Source organism: Symphalangus syndactylus, chromosome 12 (assembly GCF_028878055.3).
Source record: "Symphalangus syndactylus isolate Jambi chromosome 12, NHGRI_mSymSyn1-v2.1_pri, whole genome shotgun sequence".
Classification (NCBI taxonomy): domain Eukaryota; kingdom Metazoa; phylum Chordata; class Mammalia; order Primates; family Hylobatidae; genus Symphalangus; species Symphalangus syndactylus.
This window is the reverse complement of record NC_072441.2, coordinates 124,973,742-124,992,418: the sequence shown is the minus strand read 5'-3', so window position 1 is coordinate 124,992,418 and position 18,677 is coordinate 124,973,742. Positions and strand designations below refer to the sequence as shown.

The window sequence follows — 18,677 nt, the reverse complement described above, 5'->3', positions numbered from 1 at the left end:
TTTCTGGGCTCCCTCCTCCCCCAGCTCTGCCTCATCTCTCAACATGAGCCTCTGCCCAGCTGGATGAGTCTCCTCAACACACCACCTCGCCCTGCCCACGGAGGGCCTTGGCTCTCACCTTCTCTCCTGCCTATGAGGCCCGCCCACAGTCCTCTTCTCTCCCAGCCAAACCCCATCTGTCCTTCAACACCAAGTAGAAGTCCCCTCCTACACAAACTCCTCTCTGATGAGTGAAAGAGCTCCGTGGGCCCAGCAAACTCCTGTGGCATTCCCTGGGTACCTATGCCTGGCTGCCTCTCACTGGCCATGGGCTCTGCGGATCTCACGCTCCTGGCCACACCTGCAGTGGTGAGTGCGGTGCTGGGCACCCAGCAAGTAGGCCCGCAGTGGCTGCTGACAGACGGATGGACTGCCACACAGTCCAGCAGCAGCCACACAGCAGCTACCAGCAGCCCCATGGGTGGCCCAGGAGGGAGATGGAACAACGGGAAGGAAGCAAACTAACTTTTACTAAAGTCCAAATCACACCAGCGTGGTAGCACTTTCATGTGGAAGACCTCACTTCACACTTGGCAACAGTCCTCTTAGGTGGATATTATCATCCCATGTTTACAGACAAGGAAACTGGGGCCAACGGCTGGGGCACTGATAAGTGACTTTCCAAGCCACATACAGTAAGCAGCGAGGCCTGGATTTGAAACCACATCACTGATCTCCTCAGAGCCTCAAAGAGAGAAGGCCTGCCCTTCCCCACCCCTATGCTGCTGTGCTGTGTACCCCTTGTTCCGGCCAGGCCTTCGGCCATAAAAAGTCCCATTCTATTCCCACTGAAGGGCGCTCCTGAGGCCCACGGAGAAGCCCCTTGACCCGGAAGTTCCAGCCTCTAAGTCGCCAAGCTCCAGCCAGAACCTGCAGCCAACCAGCCCTTCCCTCTCCCACACCTTTGTTTCCTTCCAGCTGGGCTCTGGCTCCAGCCTGATGGGGACCTGACACGGCTGGCCCGCCCTTCAGGGCCCAGGTGTTTGCTAAACAGGCTGGGCTGGTAGAAGCTCACTGTTTGCTCATAGTGACAAAGGGCCGGAGGCAGAAGAAAAGGACAGTCACACACGCCACTGGGGGAGGCCAGACTCTCGTGTGTGGGCCTGTCCCCATCATACCAAAAGCACTCTCTCCTCCCCCTGCTTCACATGGGCCCTTGCCTTTCAGCTCTTCATGGACAGAGTGCAAGGTACAAGCTCCAGCCCCCAGGGGGCAGCAGGCAGGGCAACAGGGCTATGTCTCTGGCCCACCAGCAGTCCCCAGGTAAGCCTCTGGCAAGGGCACACGGGTTCTTCATGGCCCCGAATCTCTGGATATTGGAATCTGTTTGAGTACTGTTTTCCAAACACTAGAAGCAACCTTGTAATGAGCTGTCAAATCAATGTATTTAATCACAGCCGTATTTTAAAAAAAAAAAAGAACAGAAAATATCACAGTTTAACTGCACTTAGTAAGTTTAACTGCACATTTTGTTTTATGAAACTTTTGTTTTAGTGATAGCAGATACATACCAACTTTGGGATCACAATCTAAAAATGTGTATTGCTTACAGTTGGTCACAGTAAGAAACTATTTGAGAGCCACTGCGTAGAACCTCAGAGCAGGGACCTGCCAGCTCAAGCCACTTGGCCTATGGACTGGGCACTGGGTGCCTCCCCCTGGCCAAAACTGAGCCACAGGTTCCTCAGGAGAGGCAGGAAAGGCTTTGCCGGGGGAGGCCACCGTGTTGGTCTGTGGACAGATGACTACCAGACTGGCCCTGCCAGGTGCTGGCCGTCTGGAGGCAGGGGAGGGCCAAGGAGCCCAGCGAGGGCCCTCCCAGCGCCCCTCCCACAGCCAGCCAGGCAGTTCAGGAGATGGTGACTCACCTGAGGCATCCAGGCTGCGTGTGCTGCGTGACATGGGGTGGTGCTGAGGAGCCTCTGACCTCCTGGGCCTGGGCCGCCTCCTTCATCCCTGCTGTGCCCAGCCTCTCCCAGGCAGAGTCAGAAAGCTCAGGTGTCAGGCCCTACAGAACTCCAATCAGTCGTCCTGCCCTGGCTGCTGTACCAGTGTCAACCCCTCCCCTGGGGGCTGGGCAGTGGCTGCACCCCTGTGGCTCATGCTCACTGGGAGAAAAATATTAGCCTGTGAATGAAGGTTCCTGCTGCCATACTAATTTGCCCACAGCTTCCTACTCAGGGCCACTCACTCTGGTTCAGCCAAAGGACCAGAGTGCCCTGTTTGAATATTTTCAATTACACACCTTAGGGCCAAGGATAGCACCATGTCCCTGCCAGAAAGGCCTTTTATTTCAAAGGGATGACTGACATGCAGTCTCTCTGCTGCCACTTTTCAATGATGCGGCAGTAGCTGTTGGTTCGCCACACCCACACTATCAGGAGACCAACCTGGTCTCAGCTAAACCTGGGGCCTGGGGGGCCCTGACGCTATGTGGTAACAGTTTAGGAAGGGACTTCTATTAGGTGTGGAAACCCTGAATCCAGTGGGGGTTGCACTGGGCTCGAGGAACAGAAAGGTCACATGGAGTTAGAGTTGGACGTTCCTGGTGGAGCCACCGCCTTACTTCCCGGATGGATGCTGCTGGGGTAATTAAGCTGAGTTCTGGCTCACAGTTCTGCTTGAAACTTGGCCGCCCCTACCCCCAGCTCGGAGGCATCTTGTTCCAGGGACAATGCTTGGCATTTCAGCTTTCAAAGGCATTTCCTAATTATCCTCAATGGCTACAGAAGAAACTGCTTTTCTAGATCCATTCTGGTGGGAGGGTACATATTATTTATAGCTGGTGATACAGAGACAGAGATTTGAATTTGGCTTCTCTAATCTGGAAGAAAACTAATTGGATTAGAGCCAGGCCTGAGCCCAGGGGAGGGCCCTCACCATAACTGCAGCAGCCTTGCTGCCCTGGGCTATCCAGGGCCTCCTATTTGAGAGCCTTGGAAGCTGTTCAGACATTAATTAAGCTGTTGATCCCCTGCATTGGGTAGGCTGGCAGGTAAGGCATCATCAGAGATCTCGTGCCACTTTCTACCAGAGCGGGGGTGACAGAGCCCTCATGCCTTGGGTGTGATAACTCCCTTGCTGGGGATCCCTGCTGCTTGAGGCACTGACATTCTGACAGTGGGGTGAGGCTACCCTGACAGGTCCCTTCTTAGCTACCTGTGGTTCAAGGCATTTTTGCCTGAGAAGGCTGAGGCTTGCCAGAGTGTCTGGGGTTCCCTTATGGGGGACCACTAGGCTTCTAGAGTCTGACCCTACCCACAGATGGGTCAGAGCCTGAATCCTGGTTTTATAGAGTTAGATCAGACCTCTTAAGGCTTGGAGGTCAAGAGGGAGAGCAATTGAAGAGGACCTTGGGAGCAGGGAGCTCTCACCAGCCCAAGTGATGATCACCTCCCAGCTCAAATCAGAGCAGCTGAAATCTGCCCATCCCAACACATCCCACATGGCCCCTTTCCCATACAAAGGGAAACAAAGCAGGCCCAGCCTGCCTTCCGCTCCTGTCAGTCACACACCCTCACAGTCGGGAAGCCAGGGATGTTGAAGTCTCTGCAGACTGCGCTGTTGGTCTCCTCAGCACAGTCCAGGGCGGCGAGATTCAGGGCCGGCCTCCAGGCTGAAAGGACAAAAAACCCAGGGGTAAATAAGAGGGGCTGGTACCCCCTCTGCCTGCCCATCTCCCCCAATGCAATGCCTCACCCCTGCCAACCCCACAGCACCTGATCCCAAAGCTCTTATGACAAAGGTCACACCTTCCTTGGAAAAGGACCTCTGAGATATTCCGGTTGGTCTGCATTTAGCTAGCGTCTCAGAAAAGGGAACCTGTGTTTTGGATGATTAGCATAAGTCACACTGCCTCATAATGGTATCTGTTTCCCCATTACTAAGCGGGGCCAGGGATGGGGGCTGCGAGATGTTGCAGGAGTTTGCCCTGCTCCTCGCCATCTCCCCAGCCCCCCACCTCCCCGGGAAAAGCCCTGGTATTGCCTCTGTCCCTGGGGCTCCAAATGGGATCAGTTCCAGAGGGTGGAGAACATGCCTTAGGGGATCTGGAATTCCCCAGGGGACCCTTGGGGAAGTTTCCTGGGGCCAGAGATACTGGTAGTGGGCAGAGCTTGAGTGACTGGGGTAAAGGGTATCAGGCACTGGGTCCCCAGCCAGAAATAGGAGCATCTGGAATCCAGGAACTTCAGGGAAAGAAGCCTTGAGGCCAGAGTCTGGCAGATTAACCCCGCCCCTGCATCAGGCCCCCGGCCACAAGGCTGCTGGCCGCTGAAACATTGGCAGAGAGAATAATGGCACCATTCTGGGCCACAGCCCAGGATCTGAGAAGAAACAAGCTCATATACCAGGCAGCTCTCCTGAGCTCAGGTTCCAGGTCAGGTGCCCTGTGAGCATCCACCAAAGTTCCACCCACATGGAGGCTGCTCCAGCTGGAAGCCAAGGTGCGCACAGAGGAAGCCACACAAGCCGTGAGAGGGCAGTGACAGGGGCCAAATCATGTGGCACAGAACTCTCAAGTTTGGACCCAGCCAGGAGAGGTCAGCCCCACAGACCAAGGCATGTGCTCAGCAGGAAAGGTGGAAACAGAGTTGACCCTAGACCATCGGTCCAGTGGGCAGGGAAGTGCCTGAGCAAGGTGGAGGAGGAGAGGACTGGCAGAGGACTGGCAGAGACCAGGCTGCCTGGAGAGGAGGGTTTTTGGGAGGCATGGGAGCCAGAATAGAAGGTAGCAAGAAGGAACCAGACTGGGAGTGTCTGCCTGGACAGCTCAGGATGACCTCCATGGCAGCTGGACCCACATGCATCTCTGGGGCAGATGAGAGGAGGAGAGGCCTGCCTGGTGGCAGGCACAATTCCCATTTGAAGCTCATGCCCCAGGGGCAAGGAGTGGAATTTACACAGGCAGCCCACCCAGAAGCCATTAAGTACAGAACAGTAATATCTGAATAACATCCCTGATGGTCACAGTTTTACCAGGACCTCTGACCCCACTTGATATGGTCTGGATCTTGTACCCTCCAAATCTCATGTTGAAGTGTGATCTCCAATGTTAGATTAGGTGAAAGGTATTAGATTCGGTAGTGAAAAGTATTAGATCTTGGGGGCAGATTCCTCATGAACAGCTCGGCACTGTCCCCTTGGTAACGAGTGAGTTCTCACTCTGAGTTCTCGTAAGATCTGATTGCTTAAAATAGGGTGCACTTCCTAACCCCCTCCTGCTTCCTCTCCTGCTTTGCCTTCTGTCATGAGTAAAAGCTCCCTGAGGCCTCCCCAGAAGCTAAGCAGATGCTGTGTACAGCCTCCAGAACCCTGAGCCAATTAAACCTCTTTTCTTTATAAATTACCCAGCCTCAGGTACTTATTTTTAGCAATGCAAAAACACCCTAATACTCTACCCTAGAACTTACTCCTTACGATGTCTGAGAAGAACACAATTTTAGAAGGTATCAGAGCTCCTAAGAACACTTTATGCCTGGGGAAGGAGTGTTACCCTCACCTCCACGAGACAGATGCAGGAAGAGCCTGGCACACCCTGACGCATCCCTGGAAAGAAGGCAACTAAGCTGGCCCTTCTTGGGGCTGATAGAAGGGAGGAGGCTCTGGGAGCTGGGAGGAAGGCCTGTGGCCACACCACCCCCTTCTTTCCCCACCTTTCTTGCTGGTAGTCTGCTTTTGGCATTGTAGCTTCTGGACTCCTCGAAGGAGGGAGGTGGGTGGGGGGTTGGGAAGAGGAAGTGGATGGAGGTATTTACCAGAGTCAGACTTCAAAAGTATTTAGCAGAGTCAGGTGAGCTACATTCTATGATGCCATTTCCCCAACCTCCTCAACACCCCCCCACCACACACTTTTTGGGGAGACTTCTTGACTCCCTTAGCACACAAGGATAGCAACTTGACCCTATCCAAGTATCTGCAAGCTGGGGTGCATCCTTTGGCTTTAAACCTCACCTGCAAGGCAGCCTGCACAAAGGCAGGTATGGTCGGGGCCTGTTGCATGCCAGGCCCAGGATGCAATCCCTCTGCCCCTACCAGGGGATTGCTGATCCCAACCTGCCTCCACATCCTGTCCACTCTCCTCTGAAGTCTCTTCCCTCACCCAAACCTCCATCTCCTCATGCCTGTCCTAGGTTGGCATGAACCAGTGATCTGGTTTTTTACTGACCTCACCTCCAACCTACCCTCCGTGTCCCGTGAGCTAGTACAGGTTCTCATGACAGGGCATCTAGAGAAACATCAACATATTATTTCTCTCCTGGTGAGGTTCTAATGTGCTCCACCCTTCACTGGCCTCTCTAGCCACCAAATGATCTTTTCTTTCTGTGGATCTGATTATGTCAATCTCTATTCAACATTCTCTGGGGGCTCTAACTGACTTTAGAAGAAAATCTACAACAAGAAGGCAGTTCTTCATTTGGCCCCTGTCCACATATCCAGCCTCCTCCTACAGTTATTTTGCATCAAATTAAGTCATAGATATTCACAAAATATCATTTCTAATTAAAATACTGAAACAATAATTGCTGAACATAAGTTTAAAGTATACACGCTTTGGCATCTTGTTTTTGTATGGCATAGAGAATATAATTGGGTCTGTAATAAGCATGGAAAGCTGAGGAAACATGTTTTTAGAAATTATGAAATGGTGAATGTTAATAGAAGACAGTTCACAATGCTTGCTAGTTTTCACTAGAAATTAAGATTACTAAGGAGTAAAAACTAATTAATATAAGCAACTAAAACTAGAAATAATAAGGGACATAATTCTGTATGCAAGGGAAGTATGGCACGGTTTATAAAGGAAGTCATAAAATATAAGGATGTATTTTAATTAAGGGAAAAAGAAAGTCATTTTGTTCTAAAGTAGAGTGACTGGTTATTTCACAATGAGAAAGAGGAACAGTACAGGACAAACTAATGGATACAAGGAACTTGTGAAGAGAAAAGAACAAGTGTGGTCGAATGGGCTAACTTATAGTATTTGTGTTTTTTTTTTGATAAGCCTTAATATCAAAAGTACACTGATGAAAAATCAGAATTTGGTCCTCTCTGTTAAAACAAGGTTTTCTTGAAGTATTGGTCTGTTCTTAAAAGGAAACAGTGAAAGGTTTTTCTGTACCTTTTAGGTAATTCTCCTAAGAAAGAAAGATCCTTTGTTTCATCAAGATGATTCCCTGTGCTTCATGTCGTCTTTATTAGGTCCTTGATTACTTAAGAAAATGGAGTCTTCTGTATAAAAGAGCTGTTTTTTCTGCAACAATGTAACATTCTATATTGTCCTTTTGAAGTCTCTTAATTATCATTCTGGTTAGATGAATGACTGTGACTTAACAGTGACCTGTGATCCTATTTTGATCAAGTGATTTTTTTGTTTTGCTTTTTTGTTTTTGTTTTGAGATAAGGTCTCACTATGTCATCCAGGCTGGAGTGCAGTGGTGCGATCGTGGCTCACTTGTCCTCGATCTCCTGGGCTCAAGTAATTCTCCCACCTCAGCTGCTTAAGTAGCTGGGACCACAGGTGCACACCACCACACCTGGCTAATTTTTTTAAATTTTTATATAGAAATGGGGTCTTCCTATGTTGCCCAGACTGGTCTTGAACCCCTAGGCTCAAGGTATCCTCCTGCCTCGGCCTCCCAAACTGTTGGGATTACCGTCATAAGCCACCATGCCCAGCCTGATTAAGTGTTTTAATTTTAAACCTTTGACATTTTGTACAAACTTCCCAAAATCAAATTCTAAATTAAGGCTTTCTGAACTTGAAGCAACTTTGGAACATTTCAGGGGGCCCTGGAACATCTCAAAGATTCTGCAAAGGAGAGATATTAAACTAGTTAGGCTCATTTGATATATTAATTATATGGGAAGCATTGTCAAACAAGAAATGATGCTTAATCTTCTTTGAGTTATATTTATTAATGTATTTTTATACATTATTAATGTGTATCCCCCAAATTATATGATATTCCTAGAAATATGATTCTTATCGGCCTTAATTTTGGTGATTGGGTTAAAATGTTGTATGCACAGCGATAACCAAATTCCCTTGTCAATTGTGACATTATTATTATGAACTCTCATCAGATCTTTAACCACAACCATTTTGTCTTATTGTCTACAGTTAATTGCTTTATTCTGATGTTTTTCTAAAAGCTTTTTTCTAAGCAACTATAATCCTGAGGTGCTTCATCTTCAAGGAGATCCAGGGAAAAGTCTCTGATAAGTACCATTTCTGATAACTTCGAGATAATATGATTGGACTGGGAAACAATTTCCAGAACGCTAATGAAAAGAAACTGATGGGTCTGCAAAACTGATAAGATCAAGCAGAACAAGAATTAATTACATGAGACTAAATGAACTAATGAAGAATTATGGGTTTTTATGGTTTTTAAATTTGAAACGTTGCTGGTTCTTTTTAATGTTTTGTTGTCCAGATTTAAGAAAACTTATTTTCTTTTAAGCTATCTGTAGTTTACAGCAATCTGGTAAGTATACTCTTGTGAACAAAAATGGAAACATTTTCTCCCTACAAGATCTCTCTGGAATTCAGAAACTATTTGTGAATATTCTTATTTTTATGGCAATACTGTTATTTGCATAAGTTCAATGAGTATCTGCTCTCTTTATAACAGGATACAACAGGAAACACTGGTCATATTACCAAGGTTTTGAGTGTGATGCCATACTTGAGAATATACGTATGATGAACCTATAGGTACTGCAGGTGAAATCTGAAGTTGGGCTTGGTTTGGCTTCCTAGCCTGGAGAGGTTGTTGAAAGTTCAATCTGGTAAGTTTGTTGAAAGTCCTTATCGATAAGTTCTAGCAAAGCAAACTTAAGAAGAGCCTATGTGGTCGGTCACTATTCTTGCCACGCTTATGTAAATAATCAGGCCAAGTTTGATGAGACTAAACATATTTGCAAGCAAATTAGTCTTACTCCGATTATTTTTACTATTTTAATTTAATTTAATTTAATTTAATTTTATTTTATTTTATTTTATTATTTTATTTTATTTGAGATGGAGTCTTGCTCTGTCATCCAGGCTGCAGTGCAGTGGCGCGATCTCGGCTCACTGTGACCTCTGCCTCCCGCTTACCCTGATTATCTTTGGTAGAAATGGGGGTGACTAGCCGGGCGCAGTGGCTCACGCCTGTAATCCCAGCACTTTGGGAGGCCGAGGCGGGCGGATCACGAGGTCAGGAGATCGAGACCATCCTGGCTAACACGGTGAAACCCCGTCTCTACTAAAAATACAAAAAATTAGCCGGGCGAGGTGGCAGGCGCCTGTAGTCCCAGCTACAAGGGAGGCTGAGGCAGGAGAATGGCGTGAACCCCGGGGGGCAGAGCCTGCAGTGAGCCGAGATCGCGCCACTGCACTCCAGCCTGGGTGAAAGAGCAAGACTCTGTCTCAAAAAAAAAAAAAAAAAGAAAAGAAATGGGGGTGACTATAGAGAGAAAAAATATGTTCCTAAAGAAAAACTATAGTACATCTGTTATTAGACTGTAGCCTTGTTGATCATTTTCAAGTTTTTATCATCTACCTATAAGATGGATTGAATCCTGAATTCTTCCAGTTTCTTCCAATAACTAGCTACAATTCTCCAACTAAGAACAAGAACTGTTCTGTGCCTAAAGCCCTACAAGCAGAAGCTGAACAACTTGATGTACATTTCAAGGGACAAGTCTCATGCCTGATGTGTATGCCACACAAAGAGTTCACCAAAATGCCCAATGCCATAACCAGAGACAATCAAACTGCAAACCAGGACAAGAAGGTTGGCAACTTCATGCTTTCCCAAAACTTCTGAACAAGAGTTTCATTGGAATAAGACTTCCACTTTACCCTTGATTACGTCTACCTTTTTTCGTCTGGCAGGATAATGCTGTAGTTACAATTTCACAATCAGTGGCTTCTGTGGGTAACTTCACGAAATCTTGGATTTGTCACGCTAAACCCAGATCTTTACATGACCAAAGGGATCCTTTAGTCCGCCCAGTGGGTAACTTCAGCAACATCCCTAACACAACTGTTGTTCAAACTGCACTAGTGGTCCCTTTTATAGAGTCAGACTTTCAGACCCACGTGTTCTCACTTCCTGCTTTAATTTAACCCAGTCATGGGATACTAGATAACAGAACTGCTACCTACTAGAGAACCGGGAATCTGTGCAATTGCTGACAGTTTCTGTTGCACATGGACAGACACATAGGGTATTGAGACTCAGCTGCAAAAAAACGAACAAATAGTACTTGGTTAAAAAGGGTAAATTCCTCATCTAGCTCATTCTTTGATCTCTTCAATTTTAGTTGGTTTAGTTGGTTTGGTTCATGGGTCCCTGGCTAAGTGTCATATTGTAAACTCTTAGTATTGTCCCGGGGAGAGTCATTATAGTAGTTTCCCTGTTACACTGTGTCCTCTCAAAGAGTCTTAAATGTCTATATGCAGCCATCTGCTGAATGCTAAATGGTCTCTCTCCAGCTGGAATGATCAAAACTCCAAGAAACGCATAATGAGGACACCTTAACCTATAAATGATGTGTTAAGACTGAAAACCCAAAACGATGATTATTGAGAGTAGTGCTGATGCCCTGTTTTAGTAACACTCTCACCTAGGTGAGAACCTGACCAAAAGGGGAGAATTGTTAAATAATATTTCTAGGAGGCCATTGGTTGGGACTGAGCTCCTGCACAAGGCCCGAGAGACCAAACCAAGATGGAGCCCCTCAAGCTGAAGTTCCACGCCACCAAGCCAAAACTAAGCTGTCGATCTGACCTTCCAAGATCAGGAGAGAGTGAGTTAACAGTCGAATCTTCAAACAAGCCAGTTTCAGCCAACATACAGAAGTCTCCTCTGCTTTAACCTTTAAAAGGGACTGAAATAACCAATCTGATTTTTGATCTGTTTCTACTTTCTTCAGCCTTTTTCTGTCTATAAAACCAAACTCCTCTGCTCAGCTCATCAGAATACTCATTCTGTAAGACAGAATGTGGTGTTGTACGATTCTAGAATCACAAATAAAAGCCAGTTAAGATTTTTGAATGTGGTGTAATTTTGTCTTTTGACAAGTAACAGGAGATGGAACAGAGAAGGTCCTTATCTGAGTGCTCCATTGTTAAAGCAAAGCTGCATTTAAGCTTTACTGTCAACGCAATGCAGAGTTCGGTGACAGAGGCTTTTTGAAGTGTCAGGTGACTTAAATGCCTAACACCAAAATGATCACCAGTATCAGTCTAGCTCTACTACTGGAGAGAAAACCTTTTCCTGGTGCATTTATTGCTCTGAACAGCATAATTTTTCTACCAACCACAGAATAAATGGACTAATGGAGAGGGGAAGGGTGGCAAGGCAAGAGAAGTTGGACAGCTGTAAATTTGAGATTGATGGGTGAGGGGATGCCTTCTGGTGAGGGTGTTGTGGGGATTCTGCTGAGTCCCCACTGGGGGCTTGGTCTGGAGTCAAGGGCAGCGTCCCCTGCCCCACTCACAAATGCAGGGAGGGCACTGGGTGGAGCAGGAAGCCTTGCTTGGAGTTTAACTGGCTGCAGCACCGTGAGCTCCACATGTCTCTCTGGACCCCTGCTTCCTCCTGGATCAGCGAGGACCAGGATGAATGATCTCTAATGCCCCTTCCAGCTCTGACAACCGTTCAGGTGCTGGATGGCAAACAACTCTTAACAAGAAACATGCAGCCTCCAAGTGTTAAGTGGGTCTGGGCTTCCATGAAGACAGAGGCACAGATTTACCCAAACCACCAAGAGCCAGTCAGACCTGGTGGTCTAGTGACTAGAATCTACTGACTCTCAGCTCTGGACTCTACACCGAAGTCTTCAGGAGCTCTCCTGACACAGAGAGTTAGTTTATGCCCTGTTCAGCTGGTCAGCACTATGCTGTCACCAACTCATGCCTTCCTTCCTCCTTGCTGACAGTTTCTGGGCAGTGACATCACTGGATGGACAAAATGCCTTCTCTACCCCTCACACCTGGCTGACACCCCCGGTCTGAGTCAAGAGGATCCACGGCACCAGCAGAAGGTTCTACACTCACACTGTCATTTGGAATCCTGTGAGGCTCAGGCCACTGGCCACCATGAACGTGCAGTGGGCTCCTACTCTGTACCAGGCTCTGTGCTGGGAATCACAGGTACACATAGCAGATGTGGCCTGTGCCCTGGAAGAGAAGGGGGGCAAAACCAACACTGCTCACTGTCACTCAAACACACGCCTTACGAACCTCACCTCCATAGCTCAGCAAATGCTGTTTTTCCACCTGGAGTATCCTTCCTCCTCCACCCACCTCTCTACCTGCCCAGGCTCCAGAGAGCCAAAAAGAGCTGGAGTCAACGACCTCCTCCAGCATCTATGTAAACCTGGAAAGTTACTTACCTGTTTTAAAAAAAGAGGAAGACAATATCCATAGTTCAGATATTTTCCCGGGTAAGGATTGTCATAATGGCCTGTGAAGGCCCTTAGCAAAGTGCTGGCATAAGGCAAGCATGTAATAAATAACTACCGGCATGAAGGCCTTTGGTGATCAGATTAGCCCTCTGTGACTTCCCCTCCCCTTGGTTCCTATAAGAAATGGCTGAACCACTCCTTTGGCCTTTTTCAAACACAGCTTTGTAACAGTTGCCAATTTTTCTTCTGTGAGTAGCTCATTTCCCCAACTGCAATGCAAACAATGCTTATCACTCAACAAATATTGCTGATTGATTAGCCAGTGAATAGCAATGAAGGTCTAAATTGGATACAACCAATTTCCAAAACATATGGTGAGACAAAGGGAGCTGCTCTGGAATAGAAAGGGGATGAACCAGGTTCTCAGAAACACAAGCTCTGCCCTGGGGCAGCAGGTGCCCTAGAGAATCTACTGCCCTAGTCACTGAAGAAATGAACCCTATTCAGTCAGATTAAATGCCTGAAGCCAGCCAAGTATGGCTGCAAAATTCTTCTCTCTCCCTGTGACCTTCGCTCTGTCTCTGTTCCTGCCTCAAGATACAGGTGTCCTCAGCAGACAGCATGGGCCGTACTCACACAGCCCAGGGTGGGATGAGAGCAGCCCTCTGCGGGCCCACAACCAACCTTTCTCAAGAAACCTCAGGACACAGAGATGAAGCGAGACCAACCCTAGCTTCTCAGCAGGGCCTCACCAGGAAACACCCCTTTGGGTTAGAGTGGAGGACATTCTTCATTGCCGGCTGACAGCAGATTCTGCCAGTGCCCTCCCAACATGATCTGGCTCAAGGGCTGACTTACACCAATGGCTCACAGGAGATCTCCAGTTTCCACTGAAATCTCTCACCTCCCATTTACCCTGGCTCACCCCCACAGACTTTGATCCTTCCATTTCCTTTTCAGAGGTTAAATTCTGGTTTCGCTTTCTTATTTTAGAGAAAGGCTCCATGCACTGGGGAATCCTGTTTGGAAGTGGTAACCCTCATCCAGGAGCAGACTGGGTCAGTATCTAGATATGCAACTCATAGGAAAACTAAAACTCTGCATTGCAAGAGGCCAAACATGTGAGTCAGCTGGAAGCTAATCTTTCCCTCCAGCTCTCTCAAGAAGGAAGAAATTCTAGAATATGTCCATCTGCAGCCACTGAACACCTCTTATAACCTCAAAGTGGAGAGTAATCTGGGAATTTTTATGATGTTCATGCCCACAATGTCCCCTGAGATCACCTTCTCTTAGATGCTCCAGTTCCATGATCCATGTTCTTCCTCCCTCCTCCCCTGACCAGATGTGTTGACACCACTCCTCCCCTGACCGAATGTGTTGAAATGGTGTGAAGCACTGCTCAGAAAGGCAGGTTCAGCTAATGGGACCAGTGAGGCATGTAGGCAAGTGTAAACTGGAGGTCAAAACAGCTTATAAGTTTCATTTTAAAATAATTTTCCAGGACCATATGGCTAAAAGACGTACACATGGTTCCATCTCGCCTCTTCAGAAACCAATCTGCAAGCTGCTCAGGAGAAGAGGGAGGGTGAGTCTGAAAACTAACATCTACAAAGGCACTGTTCTACCACAAAGAGTTGAATTTATCAAGAAATACCAACAGTGGACCAATGGTTCCAGTTCCCCTTTCTCTAGAAAGAGGCCTATTTCCAAAGATGCCCACAGTTCTCATTCAATGACCATTTCAGGGCAGGAGCCTGTGCTAGCGACCTAGCACCAGAGCCAGGAAGTAACTCCATTCAGAGGCAGCAAGTCAGGAACAAATCACTATCACTACCCCACTCCTGCCCGCCAAATACCCACTACCACCTGGGTTAGGTGGATGTGTGACACCACAGGAATCTTTAAATTGTGGAAAGGAAACTATGAGACAATGTATGCCCAGTACTTAGTAAGGTGCCTGAAATGATAGGTGCTCCGTAAATATTAATTACTATTATTACCATACTTCTTCGACCTTAAGTCTTAAGTGTTTCAAAATTTTAGCATTTCTGTAATAGAGTTCACCTTCAAATCTTTATACATGTAGTGGTTTTTTCCTATCCTTCTACCCGTTGGGCTGTCATAAAATGAACAGTGTGTCTCACAGTTGATGGTGTCTCGGAATCCAGGAAACATAGTTTTGCTGCCCCAACCAGGGATTGGGAACGTGGACCAAGAGCCAAACACGCACCAAAGGCCTCTGGGTGCATGGGGTTAAAATATAAGGGTCTGAGCGGGGGAAGAGAGAGAAGGATGTGGCCCAGAAGCTAAGGAGCTGGAGGCGGCAGGTCGGGAGAGGCCCGGAACAGAGACAGGAAAACTGCCAGGTAGGCATACCCACATCAAAGACAAAAATGAGAAAGGAAGTTTATGTACCACCTGGGTCAACCAGTCGAGGGAGTGGAGAAAAGTGGCAGGGAGGCAAAATGGATGTCCGTTCCCTTTTCTCCCCAGCACTGACCCACAGCAGCTAGGGAACCTGGCAGGAAGATGACATGGGTCCCTGGAGGAAAGGAAGAGGACTGCCACAAGGCTGGACTAGGAAACGGTAAGGTGTCAGCGGACCATGCGGAGGAAGGAACAAAGGAGACCCCTCGCAGGGGAGGAGGCAGTAACCTGGCGGGGGGCGAACCGGGCGAGCAGGGCAGGTCTGGGGGCCCAGGCCGCGGAGAGGGGAGAGAAGCTCGGGATGAGGGCCAAGAGGAAAAGGCAATGGAGCGGGAGCCAAAAATGGAGCTGAGAAACATGAAGGTGGGGGCGTGGGATGCGCGGAGAGGAAGAGGTGGGCGGAGGTGACTGGAAGAGGGACGCGCTCCCGGAGTAGGGGGCTGCCCACCGGGCAGGTGGAGGGGTCCGCCCCCGCTTCTCACCTTTGACGTCTTCGGCCAGCGCTTTCCATGTCGGGGCGAAGGCGATGCAGTGGCCGCACCAGGAGGCGAAGAACTCCACGGCCCAGGCGCTGCGGGAGCCCAGCACCGCTCCGCGCACCGTGTCCGCCTGCAGCAGCGTCAGCGGGTCGGAAGGCGAATAGAGCGCCGAGCGCGGGGCCGCACTAGCGCCGGGAACCGCGAGCAGCAACAGCAGCAGCAGCAGCAGGGACGGCGGCGGCCCAGAGCCGCGGTTGCACCTCCCCATCCTCGGCGCTGCGCTCACCACCACAAGCAAATACCGGATGAGTCGGGTCCCGGCGCCGCGGCACCGCCAGCCTCCGCCCGCAAGGAGGAGCCACGTGGCCCCGCCCCTAAGCCCCCGCCCCGCCCCGCCGGCAGCGCCTGGGCGCGGGAGCGGGCGGGGCTGAGCTTGTTGCCGGGGCTGGCTCTGGCCGGGCGGTGAGCCATCCTTTCGCGGTCCGCCGAGGCCTCAGAGCTGCGCGACCCGGGTTCCCGCCTCAGGCCCCAGGAGGCGAGGTGTACACTCCGGTAAAGGAATGGAGCGTCAGCCGAGCGGTCGCTGCGGGTGGGGGGGGCCTTGCGGAGGTTGTTTGGCCTCTCACGGCCCCCGTATCCAACGGAAGAGGAGTCCGTTGGAATAGACTACCCGGATTTCGGCTGTTTTAGGGCAGTTCTGGGCTCCCGCAGAGCGATGAGACGTTGTGAATTAGATGTGAGAAGAGGGACGCGTGGTCTGCGACCACCAAGACCCCACAGGATCAGATGCACCCACCCCTGCTGATGTCCGTGACCATCTAAAGGGGAACATCATTTGAGGGGTCCTACTCATGGATCAGAAGCCCCCTCTCCACTGTGGGGTGTGCTGGGTTGGCGGGCCGTTGCCGTGGAATCAGTTTCCTCAGGACCCACATCTGGCCACCCTCGTAAGGTTGTTAGGGCGATTCCAACATTCGGCGTTCCCAGCAGCCCAGATCCCCCACATCCAGCTCTTCAGCCCACTCAGAGCTCTCCACGCTCACTCACATGTCCCTCTCGCAAGCAGCCCGATCAGCTCACCTGGTGTCATGGGCACTACGGTGTTAATGGATTTTCTCTGGTCACCTTTGCAGCACCACTGTTTTGAATGAGTTATTTTAAGGGGAGAAGGTGCTCCTCAGAGGGTTGTCACAGTGATATTTTTCCTTTGTGTCTGCCAGGTTAGGCCCTTTCACCTGTAAGAGCTTTGAGCCTAGATTTGTTATTCATTTATTCAAGTTTTACTGAGTGGTATCATGCCAGGCACTTGTTTAGGTATAAGGATAAGGCAGTAAACAAAATATAGACTCTAGGGACGTGGAACTTACATTCCAGTGGGGGTAAAGAGATGATACATAAGTAAATGTAGATCAGATGGTGACCAATGTTATGAAGAAATGTAGACTAGGGTAAGGATAGAGTGGCAGAGGAGGTGCTATTTTATACACGAAGATCAGGGACAGGTCTACCCTTAATATTTGCAAAAACTGAGTCAGTAGTACAAATGTAGACCCACATATCATGTCTACATATTTTAAAACTACAAATTAAACGGCGATGTAAAATTCCTATCCTTTTATCTTGACATCTATACCTTCATCATAATCTGGAAGGCCACATTTAAGTTTAGGACTCTTGGACGCTTCTGAGATATGCCCTTGAATGTAGTGCTTTGGAGGGGGAACATGTCCTTGGCCCTCAGCCTTCCTTCTTCTCTTGGCATCCCAGCTCTGTCCCATACTTCAAATGGCCTTGTGCCCACACCTATAACAACGACATCTGCACATCAGAGTTTTGTCCACACCTCCTGCAAATAGCCTCCCCTTGACCACCCCTTGCTCCTCAGGAGGATAGACCTTGGGAAAAGGCTGAGGCAGCCTGTAGCTGGTGACCTGTTGCTATTGGGGCACTAGGTTCTAGGGTCCCAGGTACTCACATTATGCTCTAAAAAGGAGAGGGGCAAGAACTCTGAGTGAGTACATCCCGTTGGCCCGTGGGCTTCTTGCCCTATGGAAAGGAACATGGACGGAAGAGAATCAGGTGCTCAGAGCTCTAGATTGGGGCTCCTCTTGCCCCAGTCTTAAGGCAGTTCTAAAGAGGTAACATTTGAGCCAAAGACCTAAATGAAGTATGGGAGGAAGCCTTGTGGGAGTCTGGGTTAGGAGCATTCCAGAAAGTGGTCCAGAGGTTGGAGTTTTTACTCCCTTCATGTGTTCATATTCTGTCTGCCCAAAGTCTTAAGCTGCATAGAGAAATTATGTATTAACCAATTGGAGTGTTAGTACCTTGCTAACTCTCCTCCCCGTGACCCAGCCATTTCCGGTTGCTGGATACTCCTCCCTGGGACTCAGTCCCTGTACAGCTTCTGCTCTCCAACTTTTCTCGCTCCTAGCAGCCTCTGGAATCAGAATGGACGGTCCTCTAGTAACATTGGATTCTATGGGTTGGAAGTACTGCAGTGACTGGATCAGGTTCCAGTAAAGTTTGGTACCTTCAAATGTCTCTATTGTTAAACAGTGTTGTAGTTATCTTTCCCATGGGCCTAGAAATTAAGGAGACAATGTCTACTGAACATGCTGAGTGCTTGAGAAAGACACTCCAGATAAATACATAAAGACTTGCTTGTTTGAATATCTGTTTCAGAGCATCAGAAATGGAAAAGAATACAAACTATTTGAATGGAGTAGAGAAAAGTTTCTTGGCAATGGTGCCAAAGAGATTTAGGACTGAGAGTTTTAAGGTCTGGGGTTTCTGTATCTCATCAGAAGAGGGATTTTCAACTTTTTAAAGTCTTGGAAACCATTGTTCAAACAGAATCTTGAAAGGAAACTTAAACAGATGAGAGCAATAACAAAGATATAACCTAGAGCAAAACCCACTTTCTGTGGTCAGTGGGGCTCCCTAGGCCTCTATTTGACAATCACTGGTTTAGAATTAAGAGCAGAAAACATAAGAATCGCAACTTGGCCTTGCCCTTCCTGGAACTTCCTGGGATGAAAAGGTTGCCGAAAAGGAAATCTACTCAGAAATGGGTGTTGAGAGAGGAAGGGGTGCTGCGGAAAACCCCGGAAGCTGGAGGGAGCACTTAGAAATTCCTACCCAAGTCCCCTTTTCCCCCTTCCTACATATAAATTGTAGGAAAGGGGGCCGAGATGAATCAGATGAGCAAATAGTCATGGTATGGGCTAGCACTTTGCACCTGCTGCTGTAACGATTTACAGATGCTACTCATTTAGTCCTCACACCAACCCTCAATATGAGGTTGATATTATACCAACTCTCAACCTCAAC

General features: G+C 48.6%; 1 protein-coding gene across 2 annotated transcripts in view; it reads right to left on the bottom strand.

Moving 5' to 3' along the window:
- Positions 1-15,711, bottom strand: part of QSOX1 (quiescin sulfhydryl oxidase 1) — a 43,612-nt gene extending 27,901 nt beyond the window's left edge. The window contains exons 1-2 of one of the 2 annotated variants that reach the window (XM_055255037.2): positions 15,351-15,711; positions 3,555-3,655 (exon numbers count right to left, since the gene is read on the bottom strand). In XM_055255037.2, coding sequence (XP_055111012.1) covers positions 3,555-3,655; positions 15,351-15,615 — 366 coding nt within the window. In that variant the 5' untranslated portion in view covers positions 15,616-15,711. Of the gene's footprint in view, positions 1-1,907; positions 3,487-3,554; positions 3,656-15,350 lie in introns of those variants that run through there. The other variant, XM_063627482.1, reaches the window with a different exon arrangement.
- Between the last annotated feature and the right edge of the window lie 2,966 nt (positions 15,712-18,677).